The 14,462-nt window shown below is 31.4% G+C and overlaps 1 protein-coding gene across 2 annotated transcripts in view; it reads left to right on the top strand.

Annotated features, from left to right (window-relative positions):
* GABRG1 (gamma-aminobutyric acid type A receptor subunit gamma1) overlaps positions 1-6,284 on the top strand; it is a gene marked incomplete at both ends in the record, with an annotated part of 69,504 nt that extends 63,220 nt beyond the window's left edge. For both annotated transcript variants that reach the window (XM_079713381.1, XM_079713382.1), the window contains one exon: positions 6,015-6,284. In XM_079713381.1, coding sequence (XP_079569507.1) covers positions 6,015-6,284 — 270 coding nt within the window. The remainder of the gene's footprint in view (positions 1-6,014) is intronic.
* Between the last annotated feature and the right edge of the window lie 8,178 nt (positions 6,285-14,462).

The raw sequence follows: 14,462 nt of genomic DNA, 5'->3' as shown, positions 1-14,462 counted from the left end.
AAATGACACTTTAAGTGAAAAATTGGATCAGTAATCAAATCTGACTCCCTGCCTAGTTCAGTGTTTAGCCATATGGTCTTGCCAATCAGGTAAATCAGAGCACACTTTTATGAAGAATAGGTAGCTCTGCTTGCTGTTGCCTCAAAATATTCTATTTAAGAGCTTTGTGGAATCTGTGTTTTTCTTCTGTTCCAGCCAGGAGGATCAAATGCAAGCCTAGACCCAGAAATCTTGCAGCATCTTGCCTTTACACCTGTTTTAATTGTTTGTGAGTTTATCTTCATTCTCTCTCTCTCTCTCTCTCTCTCTCTCTATGTATCTATCTCTGTCCTTCCATCTGCCCACTTTATTTTATATGCTCAAAATTCTGAGTTGTTTAAAATCCAGTATTTCCCTTTTCTTCACCAAATTATTTATGGCAATAGACCAGGACCGAAGATCTTGCCTAGAGTCACTGAAAAGTCAACATGTCTGTTATTAAAAGATACCAAAATCCCCTTCTTGACATCCCTTTGACTGCTTAGCTGAGAATCCCAGAAAACTCCGATTTATTTTACTTAGGAAGAGTTGATATTTGAACACAATAGATTTTTAGCTTCAATGACCCCTCTAAGAAAAATATAAATTAAAAAAGATGCTTTCTACCTTACTCTCCACGTGATATATTGGACCTTTTCTCTCTTTCTCTTTCTTGCTCTCTCTCTCCACCTCCCTTCTTCCCTCCCTTCTTCTCCCCCTCCCTCCTTCCTTCCTTCCTTCTTTCCATTATCACTTTCTTCCTTCTGTCCTTTACTTATGTCCATATTTCTTTATTTCTTTCTCCTTTATTTTTTATTGTGAATGTCAGTGACATTTTTACTTGGTCCATATTACCATCCAATATATTTTATTGGGTTTTTAGTTCCACTCATTAAGAATATGATTCAGGTGTGTTTGTATCAATATCTATTTTCAAGAGAATCTAGTAAGTTACCTATGTTGAAGTATAGAATCAAGATCCTTATGAAACATGTAAAGATCTCAGAAAAGCAATAGTAGTAAACCAGCTAACTAAAGAGTAGTTCTTGTTGAAACTCAAATAACCCATTGATGATAAAAAGAAATCTCAGAAAACCATGTTATACCTACATCAGGAGCCTGATCTACCCATTTGAGGTAGAACTTATTTGTAATCTCTCAATTGGTTAAAATGTTAAATGAAGAAAGTTTATTTCACCAGCTATGAACAAGGCACTATGAAGAAAATAATGACAGAATGTGTTCTCTGCTTTCACGGATCTTTGAATCTAGTTGTGCAAAAATACATTAGAAGTGTAAATTTAAGATAATAAAGTACAGTACAAATAACAGTCCAATATAAAAATCAAAAGTAGACAAAGACACTATAAGGAAGTAGCAGTTAGGTGACTGGTTTCAAGTACCTTTTGGGCAGCAAAACATTTTCTATAATAGATATAAGTTAAGAATATTTAAAGACGTTCTTATTGAAATAGAGATAGGTACCACAAAGTCTGAACTAAGTGGCCTGTCCTATGCACAGAGGAAATCTTGAGACATCATGTAATATGGTCTGTGAAGCACTAACAAGCACACAGTGTTGAGAAGAAGCTATGTCATTGTGAGCCAACAGGGCAGTGGGTGGCCTTTTTCATTTCATTGTAAATAATTTATTCAAAATGTATGTAAACTAACTCTTCCAAAGGGAATTTGATAGAGAAAATTACAAAGAAAGCATGGCATCATTGAAGTAGTTCTTTAAAGAATAAGTTGAAGTTTTCAGGAAAACAAATTATCAAGAATATTTAAGAGAGAAGGAACCATGTAAGCCAAGTTGAGGCATACATATAAGAATAAAAAGTAGATTTGTATATTTCTCAGGCTTTTCATCTAATTCAATAGCCATTAGCCATATGGCTAGGTTGATTTAAATTAATTAAAATCAACCAAAATTTAAAATTTAGTATCTTAGTAGCATTAGTCACATTTCAAATGCTTAATAGCTAAATGTAACTAGTGGCTACCATATTGAACAATACTGATACAGAACACTTCAAGCATTGCAAAAACTTCTCTTGGACAGTGCTATAGAAAAGAGGAATCTTAGGAAAGAAAATACCCAAGTTGAGGATAGAAAAGTGGTTTATTGCCGAGACGTGGAAAGTCTCCAGTACCATGTTAAGAAATTTCAATTTTGCCCTGTCAGCACTGATAAGCCATGCATGTTTTTAAGCAAGATGGCATATTTGCTTCTATGTTTTTGAAAGATAATTATAAGTAGCATGGAGTATATACTTGAATGGCAAAAGAAGCAAGGAGATAAAGACTATTGCAGTAGTTCAATAAGTCATATATTACTGAGAGTGGAACTAGGGTATTGGAGTGGAAGGTTTTGTTTTTTGTTTCTTGTTTGTTTGTTTGGTTTTGTCCACAATACCCAACCATAACATTTTCTTCACACACAGAAAATATCGTATTTTCAGCCAGTGCATATCTATATGAATAAACATTCTTTTACCCTTCAGAGCAAAAAAATAATGAAAAGATGAATCAATACATAGTTTCACAAACTATAAACCTTCTTTCCTGTAATGGTAATTGGCAAAGCTCCTAGGAAGGATTATTTGATATTGGTGAAATGTGAAATACAGTAAGAAATTTACTTGTGCATGGTTGAAACAAATGAACAAATCAAACAGTATATAAATGTACAAGTGACAATACAATTCTCTGCTTCACAGCCTTGGTCCCAACCCTCAGAATTTTTTTTTAACTTTCTATTTTTTACTTTCCTCTGATAATTATTTCCATTAACTTCTAATTCTTGAAGTACCAAAATTGACAACTCAGTATCACCAAAATCCACCTCATGTCTATTTTTAAACATTGATGTTGATTTTGTAATTTTTGAAATTCTGACTGATAAATAACTGGGATTTTGTGAAAGTTGATTGGAGAAAATCTGTGCTTAGTTTGGCATTCTCATGTGCCACTTTTTGAATGAGAAATTAATAGTGATATTAGTCAATATTTCATAGTATCAATAACATGACCTAATAATGTTTGCTAATCATATTGCTAATACTTAATATTATTAATTGTATTAGTATATGATCTAAATAGTTATTATATTATTGGTCTTGGTGCTTAAAATATATTTTGTATATTTAACTATATGATTAATCTATAAGTAAGAGTATTTAATATATAAACAGACACATATGTATCTTTAATAGTGAGAATGGGATGGATTTCTCAAAATGTTAAGTTCAGCTATTCTTAATGACTTTTTTAAATAACAAAAAAAGGCATATTCTCAAAACTACATCATTTGAAGTAAAAGGAAATTCTATTCAATTGTGTTGTTTCTTTTTATGTCATTTAAATGGATCTATTTTATTTTTTCACTGTTTGCTATTTGCGGGGCAGCAGGATTTTTACTTGAGAAATTGTAAGGTGGATTTTGCTGTTGTACTTCAGATAAATAAGGCATATAATGTTTATATTGTTCCAATTAATTCTTCAGTGGTTTCCAAGGTCACAAATGTGTCAAAAGTATTTTATTTTACTGATACTGTGTCAGCTCTTTGGCTGTTTTTCTCAATACATATAAAATTCATTCCTAGTCACATTCATCATTCAATAAAGCCTAGTTTCTTTCAATATATGAATTAGTGGCATTTTGGGGGAGGCAGCAGGAAACTAGAAAATTGTCAGTCTAAATTGTCACTGCAATAAGAAGCTCTCCATTATTTTGATCACCAGGGATTGGTCCATGTTTTAAATGAACCATTTGCAGTTTTTCTCTATTTTTGTGTACTTTAATGTTTAATCATACCTCTCATGCACAATTGATATCTTCTAACAAACACACCATCTTCCCATTTATGGCAGTTCTGAATGATATATGGAATGTGTTTTATGCCATATAACCTTGAAATTGCGGACTAACAAACTTACATTTTAACCACTTTTCACTCTGGTTAACATTGGAACATATGTTATTTAAGTATTAAGTAACAAGAAAATGAATACCAATTTGCCTCATTTTTATACATAAGTTTAGTGCTCCACTAAAATTTAGGAGTCTAGTCGGGTATCTCCAAGTGTCAATCTCAAAAGATCTGTCATTAACATTTAATAATATACTGCCTCTGTTTTTCATGATATATCTAGGCAAGTGAAGTCATGCATTTGTGTTTAGGGCATTGCTTCTTATGTTCAGGCTGCACATTTTGTTCCTAATATGGATGCTATGACTTTTGTGATGGTTTTATCATTTAAAAATATCACTAAATGTGATTATTTGTTTCTCTTTGCATCTACTGAATGTTTAATATGTAGTGGGTCAGATTCTATGTTTCTTTTTAGAAATGAAATGGGTTTGAATATAGGTCCAAATTTTTAAAAATTATCATTTTTTGTGTTTAGTTTTTTAAATCTTTCTCATACAATGTTTAATTTTCATGGCTTTGAGATTTATTTATTTCAAAATTTAGGATGAAAAAATTTTATAAACATTTTCATTAGAATTTAAAATCAGGATAAAACAATTTTTATAATCTCAGCCTTGTACTCAGTGTTTACATAATGACACCACTGATTATAGTAAATTGTGAGATTCACATTTTAAAATAATCCCTGAAATATGTGGAAGTCCTGAGAGATGAAGAGTTACTAAAATGGCAATCTTCACTCATATTTTACTTGCCATTTTATTCAAATGTTCATTAATGTATTTCTTTCCAGGAACATTTTTGATGAGGTCCAAGCTTTTGTTGTTGCTATTATTGTTATTATTGTTTGTTTTAGCACATATTTTATAGTGAATTATGATATATCGTCTCCAGGAATCCACAGTAGCAATGACAATTACAACACTATTATCAATTGGCAAGGGAATAGTTGATATGTTTCAAATATTTCGTTTGGTGTTTTTTGTATATCATCCCATTTACTCATCAAACAGATCTATGTAGTTATTGTGGCTTTGGTATGGCAAAAGACACAGACACAAGAAAGCAGTGACATTTCCTGTTCAAAGTTATAGGACTCTACTGGGCAGGGCTGGAATTTCAGCTTAAGTGATTGCTTTAATATTGCACAATATCCCGACTCCAAAGTGATTGCTCCAAAGTGATTGTTCCAAAGTGTTGGGTTTAATATTCCACAGTGCCCTGGCCATACTCAATTTTTTATATTTTTAAAAATTCTTGTTCTTATTTAAGTATTATTCAGAACATGGTATCATCAAGAGTTAGTTTGATATGTGTCCCAAAAAATCTTGGTAAAAATAGTAACTATTACTACTGGGCAAGATGAAGCACGGATCATTTTACATGTTATGAAGTTTATTCATTGCAACCATCACAAAAATTAGGTGGTAATATAATTCCAGGTGGATAGCTGGAATGAGCAGCATTTTGGTAGAATTAACAGAATTTTGAATACCAGTTGTTCCCCAACCTGCATTTTAACCTCCTGCACATTCTGTCTCCCAAATATGATGTTTTGTGCCTATCCACAACTCCAGACCTAATATCTTTTTTATTCATTCATAGCTCCTTAAAGTTTTCTGCTTTATCAGAATGTCATCTTTACTATTTGTTCTCATTATTACTAAGATAAAGTACAGAATATAACCATAGCAAACCAACACGTGTTTATAGCATTGTAAATGTTTTACTGTAAAATATCATAGAAAAATATAGTTTATTCTCATTTTAGAATTAGATTCATGGTTAACAATAATTCAGTAGAACAACTTTCTAAAGGTATAAAATATATTTAATTTTGAGTGTTTTTTTCCCTGCAAAATCTTGGGAATGTAAAATAATATTTTTATGTGCTACAAGGTAAATTATAATCTAAAAACATGTTAGAATTGGGTATTCATTTGATTTTTGGAAAATAAGATTATTTTTACTGCGTGTCAGTCTCTCAGAGTTTGCCTTGAGGGGACAAATTGATCGTTTTTATGATTTTTTTTCTCAAAACTCATTTATTATTTTACTCAGATGTCCTCTGGACTCCATCCAGGATCTACTCTCATTCCAATGAATAGCCTTTCTCTGCCACAAGGAGAAGATGATTATGGGTACCAGTGTTTGGAGGGCAAAGATTGTACCAGCTTCTTCTGTTGCTTTGAAGACTGCAGAACAGGATCATGGAGGGAAGGGAGGATACATATACGCATTGCCAAAATTGATTCCTATTCTCGAATATTTTTCCCAACAGCTTTTGCCCTGTTCAATCTGGTTTACTGGGTTAGCTATCTTTATTTATAAATTCTACTTACTAGGCAAAACTCATAAGAAGTCTGACTAAATCCAATATAATCGACTGTCCTTCAATAACATGAAGTTTAAATTTAAAATGCAGAGAAACCAATGGTTAAAATGTGAATAGTTATTTTAACTATTTTACAGCTTTCTTAGGTAAATAAAGTAGCAGCTTTCAGATTAATATACATAAATTTATGTAAAACAGATTAGTTGCAAAATTCAGTATATTAAAATAGTATTATATATTTGTACTTTAATTTTCTTTATTTTTACATATATCCTATTATGATTTTGAATTTATACGTTCTGTGATTCATATTTCAAAGATGGAATAATTTTAATATATATTTTATTTAAGCATAACCTATCATTTGTAATGGTAGCTTAATCTAATGCCTAATATTTATGTAATATGTTTTTGCCTAGAAAATATTGTTAATTTGATTTTTTTTTGCTTTTTATTTTTATGCTCTGTTTGAAATAGAGCTAGTTGAAAAGATATGAAACGTATGAAACACATGAAAACAATGATTTCATTGGATTGACTTCCAAGAAACTTTACTACCAAAAACAAATTAATTTATTTTTAATTTTTTTTATTATTTAAAAAGAAAAGGCCATTTTACTTTATCTTTGATCCAGTTCATTTCCTGATGAAATATTAAATAAAACTCCAGTTATATTTAGGTTTGGTGATTTACAAACTAAGATGGAAACCATCAAAGTAATTTAAATACAAAGTGAAAAAAAATGAAGAATATTACATTTAACCATTTTATTCTCTGCCGCATAGCATTTATGAAGAATGAAGAGATTAACACTGAAGTGTTTAGATCTACCGACCCTGGAATTAAATACAGAAAGAACTGACTTTTTCTTAACCCTTAAGAACCCTTTTGTTCTTAATGTAACAAAAATGTTACATTCCTTAAATTAACCAAAAACATTGAGGAACAGGGCTTCTATTTGCTCATTGTGGCTAAAGAATTATTATCTAGCAAATTGATTTGAAATGCATATTGAGGATATGGTCTTAATTATGGGCTATTAACGTTTTTCAGACCAGAAATGTTCTGGGAACACAGTCTTAGGCTTGTGTTCTATATCGCCTTTCCCAGTTCCTAAATTTGGACTTGGTCAACTTTACGACTTTGTTATCAATTTTAATGATATTCTCTTTTTCTAGATGTGAGCAGGCACAGAAATCATGTTAAAGGTGGAGTTCTGTTAGAGGCACCTCTAATGAACATGAGTGTGTGGAGCTCTCTCAATTCTGAGGGGAACAAAAATAGTCTTACTATAGTTTAAAGCCTGTTGCTTAATAGTTTCCAAAATGTCTGTTTTGTTAAGAGGCGAGATAAATTTAGGTTTTAATTAATCTATTCCTGTAACTAGTTGGGCATATCAACTATTTATAAGAATTCCCTATTCATTCACCTTTACCTAATTATCTGTAAAATCACCAGAGTGATCTTGAAGATAGCCTTTAAAAATTGTTTCCATTGTCAAGAGCAACTATCAGGATGAATAATTTTGTGATCAAGGCCTATCTTATGGTATGTGGAGGAAGCTATCACCTGTGCGCCTGACACCACGTGGATAGTGAATACATGTGTATGCTCTGGCATGGTTATACTTATGTTTTTAGAATATATAGTGTTTTGTTTTTTTTAATCTAAATATGTTTCATTGTGTATCCACCACCTACATCTGAACTTTTTCACTTTGCTTATAAATCTTGGAAAAACGTAAGCATGAATTAAATGATATTGACCAAATATCCACCGACACTGTTTTTTTCTGAATGGAGAGCCAAATTAAACTTTGGCCATGTATATATTCACTTACAAAGTGCTCATGCATTCATTGTTATAACATTGAGTATTGATGGATATTCTTAACGTAAGCATTCATTTAAAGATAAATGAAAAATGAAGAAAAAATCATTTCACTAAAATGTATCATGGTTATTTCCATGTTTTAAGCTATAGCCTGCTCATTATCATGGGGGAAATTTTAATTCTGGGATTCTTTCAAGTCTATCAGCATGACCCTATTTTAAAGTTCTTAAAAATGGTTAATATTAATAGCTTTGATTTTCTCACTGGTGTTCCATTAACTTGGCTTTAAATGTTGACAGTATTTACAAGTGGAAATAAAATATGATATGATGATAAATATATGACAGATGCTTTTCTGTATACATTCATTGTATATATCATCAAAACTAGTGCTTTGTTTTCAAAGCCAGTGGCATTTTGAGCAGTTCTGTTTAAACAAGCAGATCAGAAAGGGAAGTGTGTAAAAATCTTATTATTTCTAAAAATGAGAATGAAAAGGTGAAAATTCAGTTAGATTATTTTTACAAGAAATCAAGTAGAGCTTACTTTCAAAAGGTATGCCGTCTAATCCCTGTTTCTCTCTTCTTTCAAGTATTAGTTTTATCATCTTGAGAAATAATTTTTTAAAAATCCTCCTCTTTCTCCAGGTGAGTTATATCTTAATTTTATTGGATTCACTGGCACTTGTGTTTCCTGACTGATTTAAATGTTTTTAACACTAATATAGACCAAAAAAGTGGATATAGATGTGAGGAGAGATAATTAGAGCAGAGGGACTTAGAATAATTTGGAAAAGTGTTAATTCACATTGAGCCATCCTCTAAATATGTGACCAGGATCTAGAAGTATCAAGAAGGTAAATTGTGACTAGCTTGATTTTATTCTCTTGGGTTTACAATTGCATGATATATTTTATCTATTCTTGAATTGCATAGATAGACTCAATTGAAATCAATTCCTAAAAGGCCAAGTTTATCAAGAAAAAAAAAAAAACTTAGATTTCCTGAGAATTCAGTAGGGAAAAGGCAAAATTAAAGAATAAATCTAACTAAATATAAAGTGTTAATGTAAGCAGAAATTAGATAATTCATTGGCTACATTTTATTTTAAAGATATAGATTTCATTAAGGAGTTTTAAAAACATTAACTTTAGGTTAAAGTACAATAGGTGTGGGTAAATATACAAATAATCACCAGGTTTTTTTTTTCCCCTTTAGTGTGTTCCCATATTCTGACATCAAATTTAATCATATAATATCTTATATTTCAGTTTAAGAACAAGATCAATATTGAGAGCTGCATTCTTTCCAATGACTCAGCATCAAAAAGAATGATTGACAGTACTCTCACATCAAGGGCCCATAATTGTAAGATGTATTCCAAGTCAAGGTGTTGTGAAGAAACGCATCTCATACTTTGATTACACAAGAGATTTAGATAGGATGATTTGTTTGAGTTTAAAATTTAAATTAATAACCAAAAATTGATTAAATATACAATAAATGAATAAATACATATACAAAATTATCAGTTTTATACCAGTGTCTATTTTCACTCTTGCAAAATTCAGCAAGATACCATTCACAATTATTTCATTGAACTTAGTGCTGGAGTTTAAGTGATCGTTTAGACATTCAATAATTTAGCATATGTCCCACCAAAAACATTTTGAAAATAATTTCTGACCAAGCTGTTTTTCTTTATATCATCAAATTTATTTAACTCTTCAATGTCACACCAAATGAAGTCTAGACATACTTGGTATTATGTTTCTGTTGGTCATTGTTTTTTACTGCTAGCGAGCCCTTGACAGAGCACTGTAAAGTCACAGAAATCATTACCAACCCTCTATCAAAACATTCCAAATGGAGTTTCCAGACACTGTTGACCACATTGCTGTAGTCAATGTAAGGTCAGTTCTGTCTTTTTCTGCTTGTGCATTTTGGAAATGACATAACCTAGTTCAAATATTTATGCAGCACTTCTTATATATAAAGTGCTGACTTAGATACAACAGGGAATATAACAATGAACTCTGGAGGAGATTATAATATAATCAGATGACTAGTTATACAATTTAAGGGATGGAGGATAACTCTGGGAAAGTTTCTTGGAGAATATAGGCTTAGAGATGGGAGCTTGAGAATTCAATATGTCAGTAGGTGAGGTTAACAGAGAATACATTTTCAAGTTGAGTAAACAGCTTAATAAAAAACAGAAGCGTGGGCACAAATAAAAGTTCCATTTCAATTTAAGGTTAAGATTCATATAGAGAAGCAAAGATGAGGCTAGAAAGATAAGTCTAGCCCTATGGTAGAGAGGCAAGAATATGAACTTCAGAGGGCTGAGTGATATCAATTCTTGAAGAGTTCACAAAGATACATGAGTACAGAAGCACCATTATTAATATCGCAAGAGTTTCATTTATTGGTGTGCGATGTTTGGAGTAAGGAAAGCCAGTTAGGAAGCTACTGTAATACATGAGGTGAGAAAGAATGAAGGTCAGTACGCTGGTGATTGAAGTTCAATGGAGAAGGGGGAAAGACAGATCCTGAATAAAAAAGGAAAAATGTCAAACATGAAGCTGTGATTAACAGGCAACTGAGTGACATGTTGTGTGTAAGAAGAGAGGGAATCCTGTATTGCATAGTAGATATTTGGGTGTAAATGAACACTAAAACACTGCAAGAAAATTCTGGATGTATTACAATCTTGTTTGCTATTACTTTTAACATTTTAATCAAATGCTTATTTTTCTTACTGATCTATGTTTCCCACATTAGGGATAAAAAAAGAATAATCTCCTGAATTATAATCTATCCAGATTATTATTATTTTGTGAGAATCTGTTCCTCACGAAAAGGGCTTTCTCTTCAAATAACTTTCTCTTCTTTCTTTCTAACTACGAAAAAAAAATAATGTATTTGGACAAAGAGAGGAAGGAAGAACTGTGAATAGAAAGAGGCAGCTGTGTGACCAGACAAATCCAGGAAGTTGATTCTGATTCTCAAACAATTTCTGAAATATTTGTCTCAAAATAAATTAATTTATTGTTGGACAATGAAATATGTACCTGGAAGCTTTGAGTCTGGGAATAGTTAAGATGAGCCTGTAATGCAGTTAAGCTGGAAAGAGCTAATTAAAGGACTTTTAAGATATAGTTGACCTAAATAGAAATAGTTTGGATCTCAATAAACCACTGTAATAAGAGCTATTTGTGTCCATAAAGTGTATGTAGTCACATCGTATAATAAAGTTTTATGGCTTGTGATTGCAGTGGCTTCTGCTTCATCATTTTGGGGAGGATTTTGTGTGTGGCAAAGTTATCTGAATTTATCAAAGTATTATGTCCTTTAATGATTCTAAGTACAAAATAAATTCAGTAACGTTATGAAATAGTTACATTCTCTTAAAATGTGTCTTTTTATAGTTTTCATACAGATATGTCCCTTTTTAGTTTTAGAGTATGTAATCATGATTTCAGCATTGAAGTTAATTTATGATCAATGTTATTTCACATTTTTTCCAATTAAGAAAATAAATTAAAGAGTTCTCTTTGACACAGAGTTCTGAAAATAAATTAAACTGAATGAATTAGAAGGTTAAGCAAAGATAGTTAATATGTATGCATGATTTTCACTACCAAGACAATGACACTGGATTATTCCAACAACTTGTGATTTCATCCCAATCGGAACTTCCAGATAGTATTCCCCAGGTGAATCAATGAGAAAAATATATATTAGTAAGGATTAATACTCGGGCCATTCCAAATACCTTGTGTTATGAAAATGTATTATTTCATTTTCATTTCATATGTATTCATTCAACTGAGGAAACAGTTAGTGAAGGAAAATTCTCTGCCACTAAAATACAGTACTTAAAAAAAAAAGGAAAGTTTGTGATTCTTCCTTCAGGTCCAATGCTGTTTTTATTAAAAAAAAAAAAAAAAAAAAAAAAACCTGAATAAGATGAAGGAGGTTTTAGTGTTTCCTGAGCACTTGCCATGTGTCTGGAACTTTAAGTGCATTATATATTAATAACTTAGACATCAAATGAATGAGCTCTATGTAACAGATGGAAAAATTGAGGCTCAGTATATTAGATACATGCTCCAAGCTCATATACCTGTAACCTGAAATTAAATACAGTACCTCTAGTTATACATACACTTCTCTTTCAGTTACAAGTAACTATTCTGATGACAATGTGATTGTTCATATTCCAAAACTAGAACAAGTTTCCTTCACAGAAGAGGTGTTTAGACTTAAAAAGCAGCCTACTCAATTCTGTTTGAAGCACAGAAACCCTATATTATTCAGTAAGAGCATAATCTTTGTTATCTCCTTATTTGTTATTTCCAGTGTGGACTCAATGTCAGCTGATATATTTTAAACAAGTACTATAAGAGTTCTGAAAAATTACTCCTGATATCCAATCAAATATAATACAGACTACCAGGCATGCCTCAGAGATATTGCGGGTTTAGTTCTACACCACTGCAATAAAGTGAATATCACAATAAAGAGAGCTACACAAATTTTTTGGTTTCCCAATACTGAAGTTATTATAGTGTTTACACTATACTGTAATTTATTAAGTGTACAATAGTTTTATTTCTAAAAAACGTACATACCTTAATTTAAAAATATTGCTGAAAAATGCTAACCATCATCTGAGCCTTCAGCAAGTCATAATCTTTATACTGGTGGAGAGTCTTGCCTAGATATTGATGGCTGCTGACTGATCTGGAGGGTGTTTGCTAAAGGTTGGGTGTCTGTGTCAGTTTCTTAAGTAAGACTAAAATGGAGTTCTCCTCATTGATTGATATAATTCTTTTCAAGAATTATATCTCTGTAATAGGGAATTCTGTTTGATAGCATTTTACCCACCATAGACCTTCTTTCAAAACTGGAGTTAATCCTCTCAAACCCTGACTCTGCTCTGTCAATGAAGGTTATGTAATATCCTCAATTCTTTGTTGTCATTTCACCAGTCAAGTTTGCTGTCTTATATGGACATGGTTTGTGGTGCACCCAAAAAATTATAACAGTAACATCAAAGACCACTGATCACAGATCACCATAACAAATATAAAAATAATGAAAAGTTTCAAAATATTGAGAGAATTAACAAAATGTGACACAGAAACAGAAAATGAGCAAATGCTTTTGGAAAAAATGGCACCAACAGACTTGTTCAATCCAAGACTGCCACAAACTTTTAATTTGTAAAAAATGCAGTATCTGCAAAGCATAATAAAGCAAAGCACAGTACAATGAGCTATGCCTGTATTTTTTTTTTAGAAAAGGGAGTGGCACACTATGGCCACAGCAATAGTAACTGGCTCACAGCCATATCCCTTCATTTACGTATTGTCTGCGGCTGCTTCTGCACTGTACTGGCACAGTTGAGTAGGTACAAGAGAAATCAAGTGGTCCTTAAAGCCTAAATATTTATCCTCTGGCACTTTACAGAAAAAGTTTGCCAACCCCTGTTTTGGAATAACTTTATTGTGCTATTTAAAAAGGCACCACATTTTTTAAAATGCATTTTCTTAATTTTTAAAAAATAATACAGTTAATTGCTCTCCACTGTACTTTATAATCTCAACTCCTCTCAAAGAAACATTAATCAAAGCTATGTTCTCCTTTTTTAAATCTGCTAAAAAAAACTGTTGTGAATCTGTTTTATTAATGAAAATGCATGCTTCATAATTATTTCAATGTTTTTTGAAGTAGATAAAGTAGACTAATCTAGAGAGAAGATTGCTGTTACCACTAAAATTGACACAAGATGCTTTAAGTAAAAGAAAAGTGATAAATGCAACTGCTAAAGTAATTTTAGTATCTTCCCCCTTGACACAGCATAAAGTATGTTTTCTCATTAAAATTGTTTGTGTCAGTATACTATCTTGCTTTTAACATTTTTCACAGTATTAAAATCCAAACAGCTTTTTCTGAGTAATTTTATTGGAATAAATATTTAGTTCACTTTACACGGTACTCATGAGCTTTCTCTCTGCATTTCAGGGTGTGCACTTCAATAAATAAAAATTACAATCCAAATAGTCACAAAAAATTAGTTTGTTAACATTTTTATGCTCAACAAAATAGGAAAACATCTTTAAGATAATACTATATAATAGGTAACTTTAGTAATGATACATTCAACATTTACCATAAATGAAATTTCTGAATATTGATTCAAGTACACTACTAAAAATTGTTTATGTTCATAATAAGATTTAGATTTTTACTTTTTTCACTTTTTTAGCTTTAAACCCTTTATTGTGCTAAAATTTCAATTCTTCATTATGGCTTGTCTTTTTAAAAGATTA

The sequence above is a fragment of the Hyperoodon ampullatus genome (genome assembly GCF_949752795.1).
Source record: "Hyperoodon ampullatus genome assembly, chromosome: 1".
Classification (NCBI taxonomy): Eukaryota; Metazoa; Chordata; class Mammalia; order Artiodactyla; family Ziphiidae; genus Hyperoodon; species Hyperoodon ampullatus.
Note: the sequence above shows the minus strand (reverse complement) of the source record. Positions and strands in the feature narration are given on the sequence as shown.